This window comes from Canis lupus, chromosome 8, assembly GCF_003254725.2.
Source record: "Canis lupus dingo isolate Sandy chromosome 8, ASM325472v2, whole genome shotgun sequence".
Taxonomy (NCBI): domain Eukaryota; kingdom Metazoa; phylum Chordata; class Mammalia; order Carnivora; family Canidae; genus Canis; species Canis lupus.
The window spans coordinates 9,987,382-10,015,216 of record NC_064250.1 but is presented as its reverse complement, the minus strand read 5'-3'; the positions used below and the strand labels follow the sequence as shown (position 1 = coordinate 10,015,216).

Below are 27,835 nucleotides of genomic sequence, written 5' to 3'. Positions count from 1 at the left end.
TTTTTAAAGCTTATCTTCCCGTAGAAAAGAGAAGTTGAGCCAAAGAAATATAAGTACCCCAGAGGAGATGCTATAGTTAAAAGGCAGCATTGCTACCAAGGGCTGAGCCTTATTCAGAATATAGACCTAAGGCAGTACATCTGCTTGATCTATGTCTTTAGCTCTAATTCAGTACCCCTGAACTTTCTCCACAAGAAGCAGCAAAACAAAAATGAGAATTCAGCACCAATGAAGCTTCAATCCATAATAGTTTATTAACAGCTTGTTTTTTGCTGGATGTATTCAGATGAAGTGTTCAGATGTTAGAGATCTTCCTTTCAGGTGGGAGCATTAAGGGAAAGAACGCATCTTGCTATTTCTCTCATCTACTAAGACTTTTTTTTTTTTTAAGATTTTATTTATTCATCCATGAGAAACACAGAAAGAGAGAGGCAGAGACAGAGGCAGAGGGAGAAGCAGGATCCACGCAGGGAGCCTGATGCAGAACTTGATCCCGGCACCACGAGATCATGCCCTGAGCCAAAGGCAGATGCCCAACCGCTGAGCCACCCAGGTGTCCCATCATCTACTATGACTTACACATAGGTGTCTTTTCATTTTCTTAGGTATCTTCTAAAGAATACTTAATTCAGTTTGACTATGCAGGTGAGGTAACAAGAACTGAAATAAATTGTGTCTATAAAATTACTTCATCCCAGGAGCCATTTCCCAACAACCAGCAAGTGGTAAAGCCATACTTGTGTCAGAAATGAAAGAATAGCTAAAGAAGAGATTTAAAAGGTATGGAATACTCAAAACAAATGAGAATTCAACAATTCACTCTTTTAATCTATTAAACTAAAGTTAAAATCTAAAATCCTTGAATATTAATATAGGTAATAATATTTGCCAAAGTTGTTGCAAATTGATGCACTATTTCTAGCTTTCCACCAAAATACTGATTGACAGATAACTGTCATGACTTCTAAAGAAATTACTTCCTTTTAGTACTCTGTTTTAGAAAATAATCTAAGGAAATGTAAAAAAGCAGCTATGATCTAAACTTCTCAAAAGAAAAATTTGCAAAACTGCAATGAGGATGAATACCCAGAGAAATGTTCTAAGATCTCTGCATGAAAAGTCATAATATTCTTGCCAATAGTAATAAAAAATATTTACCACTTAGGTGATTAAAAGTTTACAAAGAAGTGAGGCTCAAATAGTTAACAAATTCTGGTGAAAAGAGCAAGAGACCACATAGAAAAGTACTTAATGTTAGTATTAACATTATAGCCAGAGGTACGTGGCATAGAATAGTCATAGTACAAATAACCAAGCCACTTAAAAGTAAATATTATAAGGTTGAAAATTTAATTATTATAAAAACTTTAAGAAGAAATTTTATAACTAGCAGTAATAAGCAATAATGGGAATAGAAGAATTTATATGCTAACTCTGACAAGAAATAATAACTTAAAAGAGTTGGCCAACATTACAAAGGACTTGTCATAAAAACATTTAAAATTTTCTATACTAAAAGAATTTATATCAGAATGTTTCTTAAGAGTATGCAGCTTATTAAATACAAGTATAGACTGACATGTAAATATTTATGATAAATATGCTCCTTAATCAATGATATTTAAAGATGTTCTGATGTTGACTGGGGTTTCTTAGAATGACTAAGTGAGGAACAGTATATCCTGTAGAGGACATCATTTTCCTTCTGCAAGTGATTTTATAGTATGGTTTCTTTAAATCAGACCCCGTTGAAGGGTGTTTTCCTTGAGTTACAGCAAAAAATTATCCCCAAAATGTGTAGCTTTTATATAAAGTCACTTAACACACTGAATGCCAAATTAGTTTGAACTTCTTTTATAAAGAGAGCCAAATGACCAGTTCTTAGAGCAGAAATATATGTGTCATGCATGGTAGCATGTTAAAGTCAGATAGATGGCCTCTATTACCACAAAATATTTTGAAAAACTCATAAAATCATTAGGGTAAAATTACAAACAAACATTATGAAGCATTTATACTAAATTTTGCCTTTAAACACCATTTTTCACCTAAACAGCAGTAATAGCTATCTTTCAACACCACACTTATGTCCAGAACTCAGCCATCACTCACACTCCTCAATTATCCATTTAAAACGTAAATCAGATGTCACTAATCTCCAATGACTTCCCATCATATTTAAGTTGCTATTTCTCTTGATCCCATAGTCTATCACTTTTCCCCTCCTCACCATAATCACTATTAGTCTTCTTTTACATACTTAAACATACCAACCTTGTTTCTTGTCTTAAGGCCTTTGCACTTTTTAGTTCCTCTGATGGAATGCCTGGCCCTGAGATTTTTATTAAGTCGCTCCTTGTGATTTAGGTCTCATCTCAAACATCACATTAAAGGTGATTTCTCTAACTACCTATTCCTAACCACTTAGAGTAGCCCTCTCAGCTGCTCTCCATCACCTCATATCACCCTGTTTTTTGTTTTCACATCACCTAAATGACTGAAATTATCTTGGTTTCTAATTTGGGTACTTTGTTTATTGTTACTACAATATTAGCTCCAAGAGAATAGAGAACTTGTCTTATTTCGCACAAAACTTCCAGGGCCTAGCACAACACAAAATAAACATGACTGAATAAACATGACTGAATAAATCAATTACTTTAGGTAGAATTTTTTCACACCATAAGCTCTGACCTAGAGTATATTCATATAAGTCTGTAGCAAGATAATTTTGTGAAGTTTTATGAATAGGATGAAACTGTGTGCTTTCTATAGGTACAATAATAGTTACTTTGGGTTACACAAGTCAGGTTTGGTGGTAGGAGCTGAGCTTGGCATTTTCCTGGTTTTAGAACTATGAGACCTGGGGTCAGAAAATAAAATATAAGAATCAATAAACTTTACTAATGAAATACATAAGCAAAAAACCCTAAAGTCACAGAAAATCCATAGAACAGCTTAAATCTTCAAGCCCATATAGGACTATTAACTATCATAGCTTAGAATTTGTTTTTACTTCTTGTCTATTTATTTGCATGTAGCACCTAGCACCCTGCCTGGCACACAGCAAGTACTCAAAAAATGTTTAATGGATCATAAGTTCCTCAGTATATAATTACAGTTTAACAGATATAAACTAGAACTTATATTTTGTCTTGATGCAATAAATTTTTAAAAACTTTTTATATTAGATTCATTCTTCACCTTGTAAGCAAAGCCTGTCTTTCCTACTGAAGGAAATTCTCAGTATAGCTCTCTGTTGTATTTCACCTGGTTATATACATTATGTCCACAGGAGACAGTGACCTCAGGTGTTTACAGACCTGAGCAGCCTTTTCCCATTTTATAAAGATGCTACATATGGAAGGGAAAATATCATCAGCAGAGTCATCTATAAACAGCACAATTATCTATTCCTGTAGGTACATGAAAATAGCAAATATCAATCAATACTGAGAAGTGGAACAAAAGAAATTATGCATGTTTAAATTCCATGCTGCACAATGTCTATTATCCATTTGTACTGGCTCCTTCTTATTCTCTATAGCTCTTTAGATCATTAAAAAAGAAAAACATGTTTAAGTCCCCTTTCCATAAATCCAAGCTGTTATCAACATCCTTGAATTTGGAACAAGCATATTTAACTTTTTCACATTGCTTTTTGAAATGTAACATATCACATGGAAAGTAGGGGTCGGTAATAATGATGTCCTAGTGTATGGTCAATCTGTCACTGAAATTCAGCTCCATGTCCAGAGAATAAGCGACAGTAGAATACTGAAGGATTAATTAAGTCAAGGTGACTTATTATGAACAAAGTAATAAGATAATAGAACTATGATAACAACATATAGAAAATACAACCTATTTTTTTCAAAATCACAGTACAACAGGAGATGGAAGCTTTAATGCTAAAAGACTCATCTAAAAACTAAGAGTTAATGGATATTTTAGATAGTACTATAGTAAAAGGAGTGTCTAAATCTATATTCCTGATGGTTTGTTAGACACAAGTCTACTGTTAACAGAGTAGTAAATGCAGAGATAGTTATTGAGGCAATAATAGGCAATATAATAGAAATACCAGAGATTATAACTTCTATTTACTGAACATGTGACCTTGGCAAACCATTATTCTTTCTGGATTCTTAAGCTTTCTCATTTGCAAAAAATGAAGATAATAATGTTGCCTTTGGTAATTATATTTCATAATGTTATATTGAGGCCTCAACGAGAGAATGAATATGAAATTATCTTAAGTATAAAACCCTACATAAGTAGAATACATAAATACTGTAGGGAGGGGGTTAAATTTACCTTTATATGTTCTAAAACAGCAGTGGCAACATTTGTATGGAGATCAATAAGTCTTTTTTTTTCAAGGAGTTCTGGCAAAGAACTACAAGTACCAAAAAATTGAAAATTAACCATTAAATTTTCTAAGAAAATGACACAGACCTTAATAAAACACAGCTGAGTGTTTCCTCTGAGGAAACTTAGAACAGTAAAAAAGTTACAAGATGACAAATTAAACTGTCAACCGAATTTAACCTCTAGGTTTTACTCTATACAGTATTCACTACTTTATTTTATTTTATTTTATTTTTTTTATTCACTACTTTAATACAGGTTAAATGCTTCTTGTTTTAAAGTAATCTGTCTCTTAAATATCATTATTCCACCATTTCACTTTCTGATTCCAAAATCTGGAGGTTCAGAACATAATCAGATTAATGGAAATATGATTTTACTTATATATCTAAAACACATTTCTTCTCTCCTTGATAGCATTTCATAAGTATCAGAAAGAAATTGTGCTTAACCTTTAGTTAATAAAATAATAGCAATGATAAAATAAATAATAACTTGTATTATTACCACCAATACTATCTTCTTGGTAAATATATCCCCATTATACAATTTTAACTAGTTAAAGAAGTAAATGATCTGCTGTATGAAGGTAATTTAACTCAGTTTGAACAAGTTAAAAACAGTTTAGTTTTTTTTTTTTTTAAGGTCTATACTATTACCTACTATTTCTTATTATTAAAAACTTTAGCCAAGTTTTTAACGTTCAAAATAAATCTTATCAATAATCAATAAAGGCTTAAAGAGCATATATTGCTTACTTACCTAACTGCTGATGTTAGCTTAGCAGTATTGTCAGAAAGCATACTTATGGCTCCTTCATCTTCCCCTTCTAGTCCCTGAGGAGGAAAAAAAGATCTCAGAAGCATAAAAATCAATATACTCCTAAGATCACTGATAAACACTAAGATTTAGGTCACCCAGAGTAACAAATCTTTTTCCTGTAAGGAACGAGCCTATCCATTTTTGACAGTTACAGAAAAGTTCTGGTCACCACCAGTCTAGTAAGTTGGATGATGATGGACCAGCAGGTATTTTCAGATAAAGAAATAGGTCCAGAGACTTGCCACAGCTCATGTAGTAATAAATAGTAGAGCTGAACTCTGAGGTTAGGTCAAAGTGTAGTAGAATGAGCAGCACTGGAAAAGATATCTCTAAAATAAAGCCACATTATCTATTTTTTTCAGATCATAAATTCAGAATTTTTAAGTTGTGCTCTTTAGGTTTCTTTTTAAAAAAGATCTTTTATCTAAGTTGAGAATACTTTTGTTATTAAAGCAACGAATGGTTTCAAATTTTCATGAGAAAACAAAGTAAAGCTTTTTCTCTCCAGATATCCTTCTGCTTCCCTGTAGATCTAAGAAAGCAAACGGAATCTTACCATAATGCTCTTAAGTCGTTTAACCTCATCTTCCTGTGCTCTGTAAGATTCCAGTTCTTGCTGAACTGATTCTGCAACTTCTGGGAATGGACTGAAATAGTATTGAAAACAAGAGGAACTGTGAGTATGATATTAAAATATTGATTTTTGTGTGAATTCTGAAAAACATCCAATGAGGATTTATTTTTATTGTAAATGTACCTATCTGGATTGGAATATATTTAATATATGACACAGCATATTTAGCATAAAAAATATACATATCCTTGGATATCTACTTATAAATACTATTTCTTTAAAATGCATGTAATTCTTATACAACTAAGCAAATTTAAATTTATTTCTATTATTTTCATTAACCATATCACATTTTTCTTTACCTATACACTGTTAGAAAAAAAGTAAAATATTAAAGTGACTGAAAAACAAAAAAGAGAAGGCATGGTATATGAAACATCAATTAAATATTACTACCCAAATTAATACGACTGTCACATGGTTCATATAATTACAAAGATGGCATTTAAAAAATATTTCATGCAAGTAATTGTGAGAAAAATCTTTTAATTCTGTAAGCTTAATATCTTATAGTAAAAGTAGAATATAGGCCACTTTTGTTGGTCTAACGCCTGATGTCTTCCTCCAGGCAAGTGTGGTTTAGCAGTAATTTCCATAGACTTCAGACACAAGTGATCTGCAAACACTGATAGCTTTGGTAGAAAAAATTTCACAGGGCACTAATCTTGAATAATTCTAAATAAATGTACATTGACCATAAAAGGGTTCCTAACATAAGTATTTTTCATTTATAGCTGTAGAGGCCAGAAGCTTTTCTTCCTTTAAGAAATGAAAGGTCCTGAGGTCCTGTCTGAGCAGCAATTAAACAGAAACCCTTGCCCTGAGACTTGATAACACTTGATTAATGACAGCACATACTATCCAGTAGAGACTGAGAGAACAGGACCAGCAATTAAAAAGAAATCCTTGCCCTGAGACTTGATAACACTTGATTAATGACAGCACATACTATCCAGTAGAGACTGAGAGAAATGACAGAAGACCCTGAGAGGATTTTGAGGAACATGGTCCAGTTTTACATAACCACCACAGGCACAAACCTCAGCTTCCGCAGCCCCTATGCTGGCAGAACAGAGCACTGAACCTATTGAAACGTGCTGGTTGAACCAGATGTTCCTGAAATCTCCAGTATCTTCAGGTCTCAGGGCTAACAGACAATAACTGCTTATATTTACGGAGTATTTACTGTATGCCAAACACAATGCTAAGAATGTGTCTCTGTTCTCATATATAATCTAACCACTGTCTTGGTGAGGTACACACTATTATTAATTAGGACCAGAGCCTTTTGGGATCTTCTAAAATTGGGATTTATTCTTGCTTTTAACGATGATAACCGGATGACTTTGGGAAAGTTACTTTGTTATATTATTTCACTTCATCTTCATCACAACCTTCTGAAATAGGGCAAGAGGTAGAATTATCATCCCTAAATTTTACCGATGAGGAAACTGAAGTTCAGAGAGGTTTAAGTTACTTGTTTTACTCTACACTATCTGCCAGTGTCTTTGTGCCCACATTACTATTACTATAGTTCTAGAATATTGTAGTACGATATGTGAGTGAGAGTTATTCAGGGCTATTCTTACTTACAAACAAAAAATTAAAGTCCTTAATATTCAACTGACTTTTTAGATTGTTCCTAAATATACACATTAAAAAGTTCATATCTTCCAGATTTGAATGAAGACTTTTATAAAGCTTTTTACTATTAGAAAATCTAAATCTTAAAATTAATTTTAAAATATACTGCATCCTCTATAAATAATGTAAATGTAACTTCTTGTACTTTGCCATTATGTAAAAGAGCATAGACTATGAAATTCCAAGGAGAAAATTATTTAAAACAAATTACAGGGGCAGCCTGGGTGGCTCAGCGGTTTAGCGCCTGCCTTCAGCCCAGGGTGTGATCCTGGGGATCCTGGATCAAGTCCCACGTCAGGCTCCCTGCATGGAGCCTGCTTCTCCCTCTGCCTCTCTCTCTTTCTCACTATGTCTCTCATGAATAAATAAAATTTAAAAAAAAAAAAAAAAAAAAAAAAAAAACAAATTACAACAGTACCCAAATTGCCAGTCAGAAAGAGGAAAATAATTTTTCTCTACAGAGAAAATAAAATTCCTTGTTATAAGCAATGTGACTTTCCAATGTTAAAAAAAATAGTTATAAAAAAACCGACAAAACACACAAAAAACCCAGCTGGTTGAATCACGTCTATATCTTACTTCTCTTTAAACATAAATGAGGCCAAAAAGAACAGCCCTATCAAGGACTTGGTCACATACATAGGTACAGTAATACCTGAAATACTCAAAATTATAATAATAAATAACATTGTATTTCCATAATTGCTGATGAGCAGCATTCTTTTTCTAAGAATGATTTTTTCCGGCTTGTTCAGAATGGTTTGTTTAGCCATAATGACCACTAGATCACGTTTTTTTTTTTTTTTTTAAACAATTACTGAGCCCATGAAGTATGCTAAACTTTAAGGGACATAGCAATACATGGGATCTGTATATCTGCCTATAAAAAAATCACACAACAAATTAGTATTTCTAATGTACTTTAAATAAATGTTTTTCAGGATTAGGTATTCTCTCTCCACAGATATCTAAAACTGGGTTTGTATGAAGGCAAACATGGAACAGAGAGGGAAGATTACATTTCAATGTTTCTCTATCACAAATATCTATTTTAGTGAAAGGCAGAAATGGTTTTGTAGAGGGTCAATGGGGACAGCAAAAAAATTTAGAAAGACTATCTCTAAAATCTACAAAATCATATAGTATGAGTTTACTGAAAAGAGAAGTGGTCCCAAAAAACAACCAACAAGAAACAACCTAGGAATCAGGGAGAAATAGATATATCCCTATGGACTATTTAATTATAGCCCCTACTCATTGTGTGGATGAACCACCATGATCTTTTTTATTTACTTCATCAATTTCATTAAGTCAGATGTCATCTTCATTTCCCTATAAGGGGTGAATCTTTCACTTACTGATGTTTTTCTTACTTACCTTCCTTTATGCTTCTGCCAAAATTTATCAACTGGAGTTAAATCATAAGATTTTTTGTTTTTTCTTTTTGGTCTAGCACCAGCTGGAGAATTTTCTACTCCTGAAGATTCTTCCAAATTAACTCTGTTTAAGTGGAAATCCTAAGAAAAAGTAATCTTTTTTTAAAGTAAGATTTCAAGAATGATAATATTTCCTACAACAAGGAAAATAACACAGATTCTTACTGCCCTTTCTAATAATTCTAAGGACAAAATATACATCTGAAATTTAAAGACCTCCTTCCAATGTTTCATCACACACAAATGTACTTTTAATATTTATGTATTTTAATTAAAGTAGTAGATGCAAATGATTAAAACTTCAAAAAATATATAAAAATCATGTTAACGTTCTTGTGTATCCTTCTAGAAAAATATTTTTGCAAGTGCCAGCATACACATATCCTTTTAATTTTACTTTAAAGAACTGGATTACATTATGTATTTTTGTACTTTTTTTCAATAATGTATTTTAGAGCTCTTTCTCTACCTGTATATGTACATCTACTTCATCTTTATCATAGTTATACAGTAGTCCAACATTTAGACATATCCATTTATTTAACCAGGCCTTTTGATGTTTACCAGGTTCCAGTAACAAACATAATCATAAATATAGTATTTTTATTTTTAATTTTTTTAGAGAGGGAGAGAGAGAGAGAAAGAAACAGAAGAGGGCAAGGGGAGAAGGAGGGGAAGAAAGAGGATCTCCACTGAGTGTGGAGCCCAATGCAGGACTCGATCTGACAACCTGAGATCATGACCTGACCCAAAATCAAGAGTCGGACACTTACTGAAACACCCATGTACCCCTTAAATATAATTTTAAAACTCTTAGGGAGTCTTAACATTCTGATCTGTTAACTGATGGTTTGCATTTAAAAAAAATTACAATAGAAGCTACAATAATAATAGCACTCCCTTTTATATAATTTCTAAGAGGTAGTCGGAGCATTATAAGCTTTTCTGCCTAGAACTAATTTTATTCATGTGAGGCTTAATTTTTTTGCCCTTTCTCAGAAAACAAACACACAAAAACCAGAATAAAAGTATTTTTTTAATCCTTCCTTCTTGCCGTAGACCTGGGGGGTTTCCTCATGTAATAGTATTTTATGGTTCAACTCTACTCTGAAGAATAGTGAGCTAAAGACAAAATATGGCTATATTATTAATTTTTAACTAATAATTAAACTTCTAGGACCTAGCAGATTAAGTGTACTTAATAGAACTTAATCTCCTTTTGATGAAACTAGGTCAACAATACTGAGTCTAGTACATTAGACCATACATACCCTGCAACTTATCCTTTAAAACTACTGTGTTTATTTCCTTGCTATTTTCTCTTATGACACAAAACATGAGTGTGAAATACACAGATGTCCAATCGCCATAGTTGATGAAGAAGTTGACAAAGAGTATATAATGTTATATTTCAGCCTGTTAATACTATGTTTTTCCTGACTCTTCGTATCATCATAGGATACATACATCAGTAACCTTACTTAATTCTTCTTACTTTCCCATCCCCATACTGTAACCTTAGTTTGTACAACAGCTCACTCAAATAGGAAGGAAACACAATAGATATTAACAGCTAAATATGAGAAATCTTGCTTTAAAAATTAACAAAAAAAAAAGATACTGGTAGTTAAGTAGTTGAGCCTTATTAACCAGAATTTCTAGTAAAGTACTATTTCATGGTGATGATACAGCTCATTCAAAATACAAGTAACATTAACAAAACTACTGGTTGAAAAATAAGAGCACACTATTACTGAAGTACTGATGAAACACTTAAAAGAAAATACAAAATGATAAAGGAATAAAAAATGGTAAGAATTTTGAGAAATAACATAAAAGTGGAAAGAACACTTCCATTGTTTGCATAACAGCCAGGCAAATAAGGAAAATTTTAGTCTTGAAAACTGGGAAATTAGAACATTCTGTGCTGTACTTAGCCATGTTAAAGAAAGTGAACATTTTATAGACAAATAAAAGACAACAGAATTAGTTTTAACATGATAGAGTCTAACCTGTTCTTACTAATACTCATACTTTCTTTCTTGACTTAGAGACTAGACAATGGTGTCCCAAATCATAAGATATAAGTAAATCCCACTGAGAAGTGCTAAAAACATGGATAAGTCTTCAGTAGTCTTAGTCTCCTTTTACAAGTTAAAGCAGACCAGTCAACCCAAATAGAGCTAATGAGAAAATTACGTTTGGGTGATATAGGTGACAACCATTTATAGCAAAGATTTATATTCACATGGAAAAAAAGCAAAGTATATTTTGGTAAAGAACTGAGCCAAATCCAATTAAGTCTCTAGATCAGTTTATAGAAAATACTGAGGATAGAGAACCATGTCAAATTGTCTCTCACAAGAATACAATCAACCAAATGTAGAAATGAAGGAAATTCTTTAGAAAACCAATCCAATTCCTTCAACTAAAAAATGGCAATAAAAAAGGAGTAGAAAGAGGAACTGTTGTAAACTGAAAGCTTAAAGATATATCAACCAATGCAATGTATGGATACTGTTTGGATCTCTATTTGAACAAACCAACTGTATAGATGTGTCTTTGAAACAATTAGGAAATGCTGAATATAGAGATAACAATAGATATTACCAAAGAATAATTGTTAATTTTGTTGTTATGATAATAAAATTACAGTACTTTTTTGTTGTTGTTGCTGTTTAGATAAATGCTGAAATATTTATGCTTAGATCATATAATGCCCAGGATAAGATGCATATTGCCTGGGAAACGGAGTGATGCACATGGGGGTTCATTATAGTATTGTATGGGTGTGTTTTTATATGAAATATTCCCTAATAAAAGTCTTAAAACTTTATTCGTGACACTGAAACAGGATTTAAAACATAACCCACAATTGTTTGCCTCTTGGCATAGTGATTGTGAAAGCACATGTTGAGATGGGATCTCATTACCCTTACTTTGGGAGTGACTATGATAAGTCCTCCTTGCCCATCCACATTGGACAATAAATAAGAAATACTGTGATTACAATATTTACAGGTTAATTTACAGATTAGTAAGTACCAAATAATACATACAGCAATGAATACGGAAATACTGAAACAATACCATTTTTAAATAAATGAATGAAATCAAGGATTTTTTTTTTTGAATTTTACATAGTCTACATACACACCTTTAGTAGGAACTTTTCATGAACAACTTTGATTTAAGTGACTAAGTTTACATTACACTTTTGACTTTAAAGCAAATGCCTGAAACTAGAGCAACATAGTGCTATCCAAGAGGTTTTGTAAAGACTACAGAATCAACAAAGCATCCATCTTCAAACATGAAACTCTGAACTACATCCATTATACTGCAGTCATATACCTTTTAAAAAAAATGAGTGCTTCTTAAAATGCTTTTCTAATAACCTTTTAAAAATATGTATTTGGAAACCACTTCCTTTTTTCATCTTAAGTGGCAAAAAACCACTTTTATATATTAATATAAATTGTGATTTAATGTTTCAAATAATAAGAGTCAGTAGCAGAGAACCAAACACACAAAAAGGATACCTAAGATATGAAAAACCAAGTCTAACTAAAGAACAAGATACTCAGATGAAATAATGCCCATCCCTTTGCTAATGGTAACTACCCATGGCAGATGAACAATCAAAACCACCCCTCCCATAACCAAGGTATAATAAAAGGAGTCATGACTTTCTAATTATCAGTTCTGCTTCTTATATCCCAGTAAAAGGAAAATGGCACTGCCAAGTTTTTCACCAGAAGAATGTATTTCTCACATTAAATGACAAGAATCTTTCCCAGCACACAGGGAAGCTATATGAATTTTCAGTTGCTTCCATAATCTAAAATATAAATACTATCAGCATTCAAGATTTTCAGGCAAAGTTATTTAGTATAAAAAGCAAGCTCCAATTACAAGTTAACATTTCCTATCTAGAACTTTTACTCCATCTTGTGGAGATAAAGGGTATAATTATTAAGAATTTAAAAAACTAAACCAACTTCAAAAGTAGCAGTTTTAACAACAAAAAAAATGACATGATAACAATTTATGATATCCCAGTTATAGTTTTTCCACATCTAGAAACTACATTAAAATTAACAGGAATTACTATATGATCCAGTAATTATGCTACAGGGTATTTATATTTACCCAAAGAATATGAAAACACTAATTTGAAAGGATATATATACCCCTATGTTTATTGCAGCATTATTTACAGTAGTCAAATGATAAAAGCAGCCCAACTGTCCAATGAATGGATATGGGTGCCTGGGTGGTTCAGTCAGTTCAACATCTGACTCCTGATCTCAGCTCAGGTCCTTATTTCGGAGTCATGGGATTGAGCCCTGCAGTGGGCTCTCCACTGAGCTAGGAGACTGCTTGAAATTCTGTCTCTCCCTTTGCTCCTCCTCCTGCTTGTGCACACATGTGCGTGCACACTCTCGCTCTCTCTGAAATAAACCTTTAAAAAATATATAGATGAATGGATAAAGATGTGGCATATATATATATATATTATATATATATATATATAACAGAACATTATTCAGGCATATAAAAGATTGAAATCTTGCCATTTGCAACAATACGGATAGATCTAGAGAGTGCAATACTGAGCAAAATACGTCAGTCAGGAAAAGACAAATACCATATGATTCCACCCATACATGGAATTCAAGAAACAAAACAAACGAACAAAGGAAAAAATGAGACATACCAAAAGAGATTCTTAACTATATAGAACAAAGAGATGGTTACTAGAGCTGAGGTGAGTGAGACAATGGTTTAAATAGGTGAAGGGAATTAAGAGTACACTTATCTTGATAAGCACTGAGTAATATACAGTATTGTTAAGTCACTATATTGTACACCTGAAACTATAACACTGTTAAGTATTCTGGAATATACTTAATTTAAAATTTTTTAAAATTAAAAAATGAAATTAATGAACAGGAATAAGTCAATATAGATTGTGTAGTTTTTCTTGACTACTCTCTTTAAAGAGACTATTTTTATAAGACCTAAATATTCTGATAATAATGCTGTGAAAAGATTGCCTAAAGCTAAGAACCTAGCCTATGAAAGTTAGCTAGAGATGTGCATTGCTCTATTATTTATAACAAAAACTTATTATTATTTATTTATTATTTATAAAACCAACACTAGTCTAACCTCCATGCAACAGGGATTAACATCTGCTTCGTTCACCAGGTATCCCAGTCTGGTATAGAGCAGGCACTTAAAAAATATTTATTGAGCTACATTTTTGGAGACATATGGTTGCCAATTTTTAATTCTGTGAACTGAAGAGCAGAACCAAAAAAACCCTACCACTTATTTTTACCACCTTGTAGTTTTATTTATTTAAAAGATTTATTTATATTTATTTCAGAGAGAGCCTGATCGGAGGGACAGGGGGAGAGCAGCAGACTTGGTACTAAGCACTGAGCTCACCTCGGGGCTTGATCTCTTGACCCTGTCATCATGACCTGAGCTGAAACCAAGAGTTGAATGATTAACCAACTGAGCCACCCAGGCACCCTAACCTTGTATTTCTAAGAGGATTATTTTAACACTAAAGAATATGAAATAAAAAATCAGTAACTTATGTATCTCACAAAAAGCACACACACACAATTAGTTAAAAAGTAGTTCAAAAAAACCTCATTTCATAGCCCTTAGTATTCTCATTTCACTTTGGAATAGTGAAGACATCAAAGTATTAGCCTTTTCTGGTTTGGGGAAATCTCTGCCCTAAGCTATGTTTCTCAAATTTTTCTTCCAACAAATGGGGAATAAGAGCATATTCCTTCGTGGTGCAACTACTTATATAAATATCTTACCTCCAGTGCTTAAAGCATCAAATAATTTCATTAGAAAAGGAATTAGAAAGATCAAAGTACCTCAATGCTCTACACAGCCTCCACATATAACCAGAAGTGAAGAGATGACTCCTGATTTGTCTCACCCCTCATTCCCACCCAAAAGCTAGAACCCCATCAACCAAAACTAATTTGAGATTATGAAAACCATCTCATCATGCCATCTTTATATGACTCCCTATACCACCTCCTTTAAATCCCATCTCTTATTAACAAATTCCTAAAACTCATCTGTCATTACCCTTTAGAACTCCTATTCAGTCAACAGCAAAATCTCCTATTCTGAACATCTAAACTTCCACCGTACTTTCTTGCTATAATAATTGAACTCCAATTGGCTGGACCCAGGATTTAAGATAGCTGCCTTCCTTCCTACTTCCAGGCTCTAACTTGTCTTCTTCCCTAAAATAACTCAAGCTTTGAAACTCCTGTCATCAGCCTATATTAACAGCAGTTTTCACTCAGGCAATTTTGCCCCTCTTCATAGACATTTTGATTGTCACAACTGAGACAGTGCTACTGGCATCTAGATAGAGGGTAGAGACCAAAGATGCTGCTAAACATCCCACAATGCACAGGACAGCCCTGCACAACAAAAACATTATTGGGCCCAAAATGTCAATGCCAAGGTTGAGAAATCCTGGTCTATAGTGATCCTGATCATTAATACCTCCTACAGATTTACACAATCTCATTGCCTGCATCAACTTTTTCTTTTGATCATTCCCACTGATACACAAACATGATATAATTTCTCTCATTTAAGAATTTCTCGACCTCACATTCCCCTCCAGCAATTACCACTTTTCTCAACTGTCCTAGACAGCAAAAACTCTTCTAGAGTTTGCCTATATTCTCTGTCTCCTTTCAATCTCTCTTAAATCCACTTCTGTGTTCTGTCCTTATACTATGAAAGCTGCTCTTACCAAAGTTACTAAAAACCTTGATGTTGCCACATGCATTGGTGACTTCTCAGTCCTCCGCATTTGTTCAATCTAATTCCTACATTTTCTCTGAGAACAGTTAATTCACTGGCTTACAAAACCAACACAGATCTAGTTCTCATATCTCACTACTGGCTGCTTCTTTCTACATTATATTGTTAGTTCCTACTCATCACCCCAACTTCTAAATGTTGAAATGCCTCAGAGTTCAGTTCTTGGATCTCTTCTCTATCTATATTCATCCCCTTGGTGATCTCATTTTATCTCTTGGCTTTAAATACCATCTATAAATGGACTACTCCTAAATTTATGTGTTGAGACCAGGTATATTTCCTGAACTCCAGACTCATTTATACATACATACATACATACACCTATCTATCTATCATCTATCTATCTATCTATCTATATCTATCTATCTATCTATCTGATATCTACTTGAATATTTTAATAGGCATCTCACATTTAACATGTTTAATACTCAACATCTGACCTTCCCCTCAAAATTTCTCCTTCTATGTCTCTATCTCAATAAATGACGTCTGTCCATTTGCAAAGGCCAAAACTCTGGACTCATCTTTGACTCCTTTCTTTCTCTTAGTTTCACATTCAATTCATCAATGAATCCTATGCTCTGCATTTCATAGATTATCACAACTCTCATCATTTCCATCCTGTTGTAAGCCACCATCCTGCTAAGATAATTGCAACAGCCTCCTATTGGTCTCTTGACTCAACCTATGCCTCTCAAGAAGTCTGTTTTCAACAGTGCAGCGAGAGTGATACTCTTAAAATGTGTATCAGATGTCACTCCTTTACTCAAAACTGCATTGGCTCCCCATTTCCCTCAAACTGGAAGTCAGTATCCTTATAATATCCTATAATGTCCTATGCTATACTGCTTCCCATAGCCTATTTAACTTCGTCTCCTGCTATATTCCCCTTGCCTTACTTTGCTCTGGCCATCTTGGCTCTTTTGCTATCTTTTAAATCTATTAAGCATCTTTCTGCCTAGAATGCTGTTCTCTCTCCCATTTAGCTCTGTAATTCACTACCTTACCTCCTTTAGTCCTTTCCTCAATGTCTTTTTTCAGTGAGGTCTTCCTATTTTAAATACAATCCTATTCACCATTACCTGCATTATTTTCCTCCAGAGTATTTTCCACCTTCGAAAATGTCATATATTTTATTTTAGTTATTGTCTGTCTCCCCTATCATAATGTAAGCTCCAGGAAGAAATTAATATTTTCATTGCTTTATTGCTAAAACCAGGGTCTAAGATGTTTGGTCAGACAGCAGGCTCTCCAGTACTGGCTGAATTCTTCCTCAGACTCTTACTTGACCTCCTAAAACTAGCTTCCATGTTCCATTACTCAGGGTTTAATTCAGTAGCCCCTTCAATTCTTCTTGTCCTCTCAAATGAATCAGAGTTGCCTACTATTTCATTGACACTCATTCTTGAGTCTAAAATGACACAGGACTCCAGAATACAAAAGGGTGTAGAACTGCCAATTTTCATTAGTAATCCTGAAATCTGATTTAAAAATATATCTTACAGCTACAATTTGGGTTTTAAAGAAAAACAAACAAACAAACAAAAAATCATCTATCATATGTTTTTCACTTCCTTTCCATATGACATTTCAGGCACTCTTTGCAATAATGATATCATTATATACTATAAACCCTAGAGGCCTGGGCTAGAAGTTAGTAAATTAGAGTGCTAAGTCTTGACAGAGCCAATAATTTGGGTTCAAATCATTTAATTTCTGTGTTAAATTTTTTCTATCAAATGGGGACTATTCTGGCTTTATTACAGAGTGCCTGGTACAGAATTTAATTGTGTACAGATTTTCTTCCCATTGCCTTTAAAGACTGGGGCTATTCTGTTTATCTGTGTATATAGCATGCTATCCACAATATTTAGTAGATGAATATATACATAAATATAAATATAGATTTTAGTTTTAAGCATGATTTTATATATGTGGAAAATATACAGTATAAATAAAAAATACTATTTACTTTTATTATAAAATGAGCTTAACTGATTCCCAGGAAAAATGGAAATTATAGCTTTCCTCCCCATGGAGAAACATATTTATTTACTTCCTCAGCATGGCAAAAAAAAGTAAAAAATTACTTCATATGAAAAAACTTTTAAGTCACTCACTGCACTGAGGGGTACCTGGTGGCTCAGTCAGTTAAGTGTCTGATTCTTGGTTTGGGCTCAGGTCATGATCTCAGGGTCATGAGACTGAATCTGCTTAAGATTCTCTCCCTTCCCTCCTCCCCACTCCCTATCTCCTTCTTGTGCTCTCTCCAAAAAAAAAAAAAAAAAAGCCACTAACTCATTTTCCTTCATTCCTTTTTCTCTCCAACACTGCCAATAATACAAATTATTCGTATACTTTAAAGATCATAAATTTAGAACTTTAACCTTCAATGCTTCACTATTCTTCAGCATCCACACCCAGTGATACCAAATTCCATCACTTTTTTAATATTTCTCAGCTCCACCCTTCTCACCTGTGATTCTGTAGCCATGACATTAATTTTATATTAAAAGGACCATTAAACACTACTACATTTTACTAAAAAGTGGTATATTGAGCCTCTTACCAGTACATCATGCACCAAGGCTTGATATGTCCACGTATGGTGTAAAGGAGTTGCCAAATCTATGTTTCTGTCAACAAGGACTAATAAAGGCCTTTGGAAGCTGTAAATATATTTAAAAAAATTATGTAATTCTTGATAACAGTTTATATATCTCAATTTTTCTAAAACTTCCTGTTTTCTAAAACTTTCTGGTTTTATAATTTTGACATGAACAATAAGTATGCTAATATTGACGTTCCATAATAGTTTACTTTAAGAAAACTTTTTTAGTATAGCCAGTCAAGTAAAGTAATGCTTCGGACTACTTAAGTCTGTGTATATGCTAGATTATAAGTCCTGAGGAACTATCTTAAAGGAAAAAAAATCTGTGCAAGTACTGTTTCTACAGAATAATTTTTATAGCTATCGAAGTAAGAATAAGTTGCTTCTACTTAGATTTGTATTTCACATTTTTGGAAAAAAGGAATAGCTATTATCAGTTTTAGGGAAAACTATTAAGTAGAATCTGATGATAAATGTACACAAATGTTTGATAGTTTCATAAATTACAAATCACAACTTTTTTCTGTAAACAAAAATTCAAAAAGTAGACTCTAGAGAAGAGCTTCATGAAACTGTACCCCATTATAATATATATAACTAAAACATTAAGCCACAGTGGTGCCTAATCATGTAAATATTCACTTACTAAATACTTCATATGTTGTTTACTGCATTATTACAACTAAGATGTAAAACAGACTATACTTAAAGCAAAGTGAGGCACGAAGTCATCTGGTTGCCACCGTGTCTCCAAAAGTTGTAAAGGTCTGGTTTGGCAATACTGTATCAAGAGTATACATCAATTTGCAAAAGATACTGTTACCTGGTTATATTAACTATTCATATTTTCTCCTGCAAGAGATCTCTGACCATTTTAGTAACTCATTACACAGCACTGATTATAAATACACTGCACTGATGATAAAACTCTGTGATAAATAAGTAGGAGGTACACCCTTTCTACCTACTATCATTTATTACTCCAGAGCTAGGTAAAAGGCAAGGAAAGATAGCCTGTGGTAAAGTTTCTTACTTCAGCACTACTGGATATGGGGCTGGATAATTCCTCATTTTGGGGGCTTGTCCTGTGCATTGTAGGACATTTAGCTGCATCCTATAATGCAGCCCCCTAAATTCTAGTAGCATCTACCCAGTTGTGATAACCAAACAAAACATGACTGCAGACATTACCAAATTCTTATTGAGGATCATTAACTTAAACTAGATTCAAATGTCTAAAAGAGTCCAACAAAGTTGCTGATCCCTAATTAATTTAGAGATGCAACCAACAAATTAAAAAGACAACTGTACTATAACATAAGTAAGTTTTTAGAAATTATCCAAATAAAACAGAGTCTTTATATTGGTTTGAAAGCTTTTATGAGAGCACTATAGAAAGGGAACTGTCAAGTAAGAGATGCAATAGTGGGTGCTTCTGTTGAAAAAAAAATCAGGTGAGAATTTGCTGTTTCTGTTCTCCTTAGAGAAACGTTTTGAAGAAGATTTAAGACCAGCAATGAAATAAAAGAGTTTAATGTGGGGCTGAGACAGAACAAACTGAAACATAATGTTAGTGTTAACTCCCAATTGTAAAAATAACACAGAAGACAGGAGAAGCCACCTAAAGTCACTTGAAATAAGTCTATGGAAAGTTGCCACAGAATTATTATCCCTGAGGGGGCAGTTATAGTAAGTATCTGTTTATTTTTATAGGCTTTATTTATTAATTCACTTAAAACTGGGGGTAGGGATTAATTTTCCAAAATATTGCCTATCTCCTTTGAAATAATTCTCAGCCATTTGTGTGGAGTTTTTTTCTACTTCTTCACCCCAATACTGTATATTTTTTTAAATAAGCATTTCAATGTAAAAATGGAAACTAGTTGTTAGGTAGAAATAGACATAAGCATCACAAGTTTTTCACTTACTTTTGTCATTAACAAGAGGCTTAATGAAAATTGAAATAAAAGGGCTACTGACCTCCAAAACCATATAAACAGAAAAATCTCTCCTACAGATGACAAAAATGGAAAACAATTTCACAGGGCTTGACCTCATAACCCTGAGATCATGACCTGAGCTGTGATCAAGAGTTGAATGCTTCACTGACTAAGCCACGCAGGTGCCCTCAAAACAAAAATTTCTAACAGAAGGTAAATTAATTAAATAATTCATTTATATTTCAAGAACAAACTGAGTCAAAACCCTGATAAAACATAATACCTGAATTGGCCAGCTCCAAGTGTGTCACCTGTAAAAAGACTGTTCCTTGCATCTCTTAGATTTTCTCGAAGTTTCTTATCTAGTTTCTGAAAAATCAAATTTGATAATAACCCTTAAAGAAAAATTTCACAGAACCTTATATAGGATAATAAAACGTGTTATTATGAACACTGAGAACATAATGTGTTCTTAGTTTCATAAGTAAAAAACTTGCAACTTCTTTACAAAATAACAGATCTAAAATCTAAATATTTTAGTTTTTTTACTATTTCATATCATTATAACTTGGACTTGAAAAGATCAATACCTTTTCTATTGTGACTCAGGCCTGATTTCACTAACAATCACTTTTCACTGACTATTTTTATATTAGGTACAGGAACGATTTGCAGTAATGAGCCACTTTCTTACCCAATCATGACTCTGTTTTACAAAGAATGTCTCTATCTACTGACAGATCCAAGAGGCTCCAGAACAGAAATGGGATATGTGAAAGAAAGCAGCCCTCCATCAGTCAATGATTCATTTCAGCTAATAAAATTAAAAAATGTTAGTGTATCTTCCATCTTTCCATACTACTTGATCTTTCCTATTTTTTCTAATTTCTCTATTTACTCTTTAATCTTTAAAGCAAATTTTTGAATGCTCAATTTATATTGAATATTTTACTCCAATATAGTGGAAGAGCAAATGGCTTCATTTTAAAGTTACGATTGTCAAAAAAAAATAAAGTTATGATTGTCAATAAACATTTACTAAATGAAGTTAAATATAAAATGACCTGGGGGATCAAATAAGTATAAAAACTACTTGGAGAAACAAGGCAGAAAGAAAATATACATTTTAGTAAAAAAGAAACAGAGCTGGAATAGCATGTTGGAGTAAATCATTTTTCTCCACCCCATAACACTATACAATGATTACTTCTTATTTTTGGTGTAATCTCAATGTTGTAAAAAAGATTTGCCTTTGGTACTTAATATATGGCCCATAGCAATCATATACTTCATATTAACAAAAAGACTTGAGGTACTTACGGAAAACATTGATACAATGTTATTTGTCATCAATGGATATCTGTATGAACTTACCACTGCTACCATTTCCGCTGCTGTTCCTCTTGAACATCTGATTATAGGAACAGCACCTATTTTAACAGTAGATGTTAGCAATGATTTTTAGCTTTCAATAACGGAAAAGAATGAAAAGAGCTTAATTTAGAAGCAAACTTCTAAAGGTAGTACTATTCTTGATTTTACAAATTAACAATGAAGGAATATAGTCTTGTTAAAAAAATAACTTAAAAGATAAAACATATCTTCCATTAATATGAAAGGTTCTAAAAGGTGGCCTCAGCTCATTACTGAATCAGCTCATTAGACCTCTTAATTTCTCTTTGTTTATTACTCCAAGTTTTATCAAAGGCTGAAATCTTAAAATGATAGAAAAAAATCCAATTGCATTGAATATCTCAGAAAACAAACTGAGAATACTGTAATCTTAACATGCTGAAACTGCTGCATTTTAGATTCTAAACAAAACGTTCAGTCAACTGCAAAAAATTGTAGAATATTAGCAAGTTTTATAAAACTGCTTTCTTCCAATGGCAAGTTATACATGCTTGTCATAAAAACTCTAAATAATGTTAGAAATGTATAAAGTTAACCCTTTGGTTCCAGCACCCTAAAATAAAATAATCCCCCTTGAGAATTAGATATGGATATTTTCAGATTATTTTTTACATGTAGTTTTAAATACATGTATTTGTGAAGAGTACAAAAAATAGGATAAATTTTGTTCTTAAATTTGCCTTTTTCACTTAATCTCTGGTTGACATCCTTCTATGTCAGATGGGCAGTAATTTCAATTACTCTTGAAAAAATCACTTTCTGATATTCTATAAGAAAGCTTGCTTTAACACTTCCATGGTCTTTTATACTTATCTTTTTCAATCTACCTTTACCTTGAAAATATAACTATCGTTAAGGAAAAATAACCTTAATGTTCACAAAAACCCTTGCATTCAGTGAAATCTTGGAGAATATGTAGGATGGCAAAATAGAAAGGTTAATTATGTCAGTTTAATGACTAAAAATTGCATATACATGTGCTTTGTTTAAAACAACAGCAATAACAACCCCACTTGAAGGTACTAAAAATATTTGAAAGTGCAGAAAGTGCAGGAGGGTAAAATTTTGAAAGAAAAGATATATTTAAAAATTAAGATACATTTTTAACTAGCTTTTCTCTTGAGAGTACTTTCTAGTTTGCAAGGCACAGAAAAGAAAGAGCTCAAGCAGAAAACAGAAGAATCCAAGCCTGGCATTCAGGGCAGGATTTTTTAAAGGAGAAAATCACAAGGGAGGCCCAAACCTTGCATGCAAATTCTCCTCAAACTTCTGACTGTGGGGCAGCCCAAGTGGCTCAGCAGTTTAGCGCCACCTTGGGCCCAGGGCGTGATCCTGGAGACCCAGGATTGAGTCCTACGTTGGCCTTCCTGCATGAAGCCTGCTTCTCCCTCTGCCTTTGTCTCTGCCTCTCTCTTTCTCTCTCTCTGTGTCTCTCATGAATGAATAAATTTAAAAAAAAATCTTAAAAAAAAAAAAAAAAAACTTCTGACTGTATCCTAAACTATTCATGGTATCTCCCTTCTCAATTTTCTCATTTGTGAAATAAAGAGAAACTTTAAAAATTTAGTGTAAGGATCACTTTAAATGGGGTTTTCAGTGTCTGCAAAATTAAAATTGCAATTAGAAGGTTTCTAAAGAGATCTACTAGTAAGAAACCATAAAAATCACACAATAGATACTGAACACAAAGTAGCTCTAAGTAAATTTAGATGTACCAAAAAAAGGTTTAAAATTCTGAGTACAGTGGATTAATAGTATACTAAATTTAGTGTTTTCTGGAACCTTGGGAGTGTGCCTTAACAGTTATATTTATCTCTATATACTTAAAAGTGTATTTGAAATTCTTCCTAATAGAATATTAAACATTTTGAGAAATAACCAGAAAGATTTGAGGACCTACCCAGTGTAACAAAAAAGCAGAAGAGGCTGTCAACAATAGTGTCCATAACAGTTTCCATCTCTGTGTCTGTGATATCTGGTCTGTTAATGGCTAAAATAACATAAAGAGAAAAAACTTACCAAACTCTACGTCTTGATAACATTTGTAATACTCAAAAAGTAAAATTTTTTATGTTACACCTTTAAGTGAATAAATATCCATTAAAAATTATACCTCAAAAAAACTGCACAGCATTTCAGTATCTGTAGTACTGAACAGTATCAAAATCATAGTAGTGCTAAGAAAACAAATCTGCCATAAAAAGTATACAAAATTTTTGCCAGAGCAAGTAAAAAATATCATATTCCATACTTTCATTCACAAACACTAGATGGCCTCAAGAAACTACTGAACTTCTTACCCAAGTACTGCCAGAAAGGACAATGCCAATCAATTATTATAAGACCAGTGTCCCATATCATTTTTCTTGTATTGTAGTTAAGTTATATGAATTTCTTTTCTGATTACTATACTGTACCTAAGTGAGTTCCAAACTTCAGTGGGTATAAGAATCACTTTAGAAATATGAAAGAGAAAGTTTGTCCAGAATAAAAATTCAAGATTCTTAGCCTTTTCCTCTCAGGGATTCAATTCAATAGATCTGGATAATTCTAAGAAATCTGCAATTCTGATTAGCACCACAGATGACTCTTAGAGCTACATTAACAAAAACAAAAACACTGCTGTGAAGACTATACTTGACAAAGATATTGCTTTACTCCTCTCTCAGCTCTTACAATACTTATGCTTAGTATTTGACGAGTAGATGCTCAATAAACATTTGTTAAAAGATCAGACTAAAATATCTATATTTTTAATTTCCCAACACTCTGAATTTGGAAACAAACATAAAATTCAATATAACTTGTGATTATTATGAGAGGAAAACAGATTCCAGCCGTATATATCAAAGTGTTTAAAGAAAGTATGGGCCATCCAGAGAGCATAAAATAATAAGGAATTCAACCAGGCAATACAGAATCTGGATGAGGGAGGGTGCTGCTACTTGATGTTGCAGATTCAAATCAGAAGACAGAAATGGCTAAAAGATACAATGTGAATCATGTAAATTCAAGGGACACCAAACAAGGGAAATACTCAGCTCATTTTGTTAATCAATGGTACAGGTAAAATCCAAATGGAAGCCTTTAGCCCTTAGGTCCCTCCTACACCCTGGTCTCACACCTCTAAATCAGAACTAACCCAAAGGGTCAAAAAATTGTCCATCAATAACCTCAACTCACTTATGTTAACAACTTGGTTTGAGATAGTAGCCTGACTTTGGGAAGATAAAATCTGCTTCCTTTAAAAGGATAAATAAATTTCCAATCCATGAAAAGTAGGTGATATAAATAAAACCCACAATAATAACATGTTTGGGCTAATCTGCTTAAGATTATCAGTTAAAATACTTGTGATATTTGAGAGGATTTGGCACATAATTACATAATGGTTAAGAGCACTGTGTCTGAAGTGGGTTTAGTAATCCGGTTCTACCATTTCCTTATCAAGTTACTCAGTATCTAGTTCCTTGGTTACTTCATCTGGAAAACGTAAATAGTAATAGTAATACCATCTACTTCACAAAGTTACCTATGAGTAAATGAACTTACACTGTAAAGTGCTTATAGAACAATTTATAATTATTATAAATAGACTATTGAGAATCTGGGCAATTAACCATACAACTATACTTTAAAATTAATAAATTTATACTTTAAATTTAATAATTAATTTCAGATCTGTGATTCTTCGAGAAGTATAAAAAATTAATTATATAAGTACTGAATGTAATGAATTTAGACTCACTATAAATTTATTTTTAAATATTTAAATTTTTGGGCAGATTTTGTTTATTAGATTTATAAATTTGCCTGGTCTCATATTTAAAGTACTTAAAAATGAACATACTGAATTTACAAATGCAACTTAAACTGTTAAAGAAAATTCAGCAAACGAAGTTTGCTAATTAAACTTGTTAATTGGGAATGACTTGAATCCAGTCTGCTCAATCTGAGTTAATTGACCAAAGAAAAAGTTAAGATGCTTAGTTGTTTATTGTTGTTATTGTTGTTTTAATGGAACATCTCATAAAATTTCATGTTATCCTTACACAGGGGCCATGCTAGTATCTGTATTGTTCTAATTTGACTATATGTACTGCTTAAGCACGAGGTGCTTTGTTTTTATACAACCCGATTTATAAATAATTTAACAATTGATAAGTTTAGCTTAAAGGCTTAAGGAAAAAAAAAGGCTTAAGGAAAAATAAAAGGCTTAAGGAAAACTAGGTTTTAAACATGTAATTTAAATACTTAAGTAGCTAATTAATTAAAAATTAATTGTAAATGGACTTCTGTAAATAACAACTATTATCAAAAATTTCTGACAGGGCAATTCAGCAAACGCTTAAGAGTTTTTAGGGATGTTGTTCAATTTCTAAAAGACAGCATGTTACAGAGCTCAAGAAAACAAAAATTGATTATCCCTTCTCCCATGCAGCTTAACATCTGGCCCAGTATTTCATAATAGGGTACCACTGACATTTTGGGCAGAACAATTTTCCGTTATGAGCATGTTTTACACACTGCAGAACATCTAGCATCCCTAGTCCCTGCTCACTGAATTCTAGTAGCAGCCCAACTTAATTTAACAACCAAAAACATCCTTATACATTTCCAAATGCCCCTTTATGGGGCCATACTCTCCACTTAGGAACCAATGAAATTCTAGTCAGCCCCAAACATCTCAATCCTTAAGTAACAAATTAATGATTATTTCAATGAACTGGCTAATCATATCTACTATAGTCTGCATTTTTCTTTAAAATATCCAACATAATCAATGGACATAACATTTCAGTTAAGCAAGATGAGTAACTTTTATTAGAGACCTGCTACATAATACTGTGTCTAGAGTCAACAATACTATATTGTACATTTAAAAAGATTAAGGGACAAAAAAAAGTGCAAAAAAAGCAACATAGATAATAAAATGGGGTCTGGGTATTTTATCTGTGTGTGTGTGTGTGTGTGTGTGTGAGTACGCATGTGTGTCTATTAGTTTTAATCTACATCTGGGAATCAGTTTACCAAAATTTTGAATACAAACTCCAAACGTGGTTAGATAGCATTTGATTAATATCAATATTCAATCCACTAGTACTTGAACAGGGTATAAGAATCAAGGGAATCTAACAACCTGTATTTGAGAATGGCACCTATACTTCATTCTCTAATAGTGCTGTAATAGCTGTTGACTCCTTGACAAATAGCAATATTAGTCAACCTTTTCGGAGTACTTATTATGTGCCAGAAAGGCATTTTACATACACTAATCCATTTAATTTCCACAAAAACTATTATGAGGTAGATAGTATCACTATCCTCACTTTACAGATGAGGAAACTAATGCAGAGAAGCAGAGTAAGTTAATCTTGTCCAAGAGTCAAACTACTAGAAGATTCATTGAATCCTACTACTAAAATACTATTTTACTTGCCATGAAAGAACCACTTATGCAAGCTGCTATGTGGTACATATAAGGTCAGAGAATTGGTACTTCATCAAGCTTACAAAACAACTTTATTACATCTTGCTTATCTGTGACAGAATTCAGTCTAAGGTTTGTTTTGTGTGCTTTAAAAAATCTTGTAGAGTTCTATTGCTGTAAACAAACTGCCTTTTGATTGTACTAAACATGCTATTTTTCTTTTAATATAGTACATCATTCATTTTGTTAACAAATGATAATATTCCTGTTTTACATACCACGATATGAAACAAGCTCCTTATTTTGATTACACAATACAAACATATCATCTTCCAAAGTAATAAAATTGAGATACTGATCAAAAACCTAGAAACAAAGGAAAAGGTTTACAAGTCAATTTTACAATACATTTTTTAAGTAGACTCCATGCCCAATATACAGCTTGAACTTATGACCCTGAATTCAAGAGTCACATTCTCTACGAACTGAGCCAGTCAGGTGTCCCAATTTTACAATACTGAAAGCATATTTAGTTTGATTTAGTCAACCAATGGTAAAAATGGAAATTATAATTATATTCAATAACTAAAAATTACACTATGTACCAGATTGCCTCAGGTAAGAATGAGGAGTTAATACTAAAAAGGAATA

General features: G+C 32.8%; 1 protein-coding gene and 1 pseudogene across 5 annotated transcripts in view; both read right to left on the bottom strand.

Moving 5' to 3' along the window:
* The window catches only part of SCFD1 (sec1 family domain containing 1), a 106,497-nt gene that overhangs the window by 61,171 nt on the left and 17,491 nt on the right, over positions 1-27,835 (bottom strand). For all 5 annotated transcript variants that reach the window (XM_025443507.3, XM_025443509.3, XM_025443510.3 and 2 more), the window contains 9 exons: positions 27,463-27,550; positions 23,654-23,743; positions 21,715-21,770; positions 20,624-20,709; positions 18,359-18,458; positions 8,849-8,988; positions 5,750-5,840; positions 5,134-5,207; positions 4,318-4,399 (listed from right to left, as the gene is read on the bottom strand). In XM_025443507.3, coding sequence (XP_025299292.1) covers positions 4,318-4,399; positions 5,134-5,207; positions 5,750-5,840; positions 8,849-8,988; positions 18,359-18,458; positions 20,624-20,709; positions 21,715-21,770; positions 23,654-23,743; positions 27,463-27,550 — 807 coding nt within the window. The remainder of the gene's footprint in view (positions 1-4,317; positions 4,400-5,133; positions 5,208-5,749; positions 5,841-8,848; positions 8,989-18,358; positions 18,459-20,623; positions 20,710-21,714; positions 21,771-23,653; positions 23,744-27,462; positions 27,551-27,835) is intronic.
* Positions 25,765-25,864, bottom strand: LOC112658115 (U6 spliceosomal RNA; annotated as a pseudogene).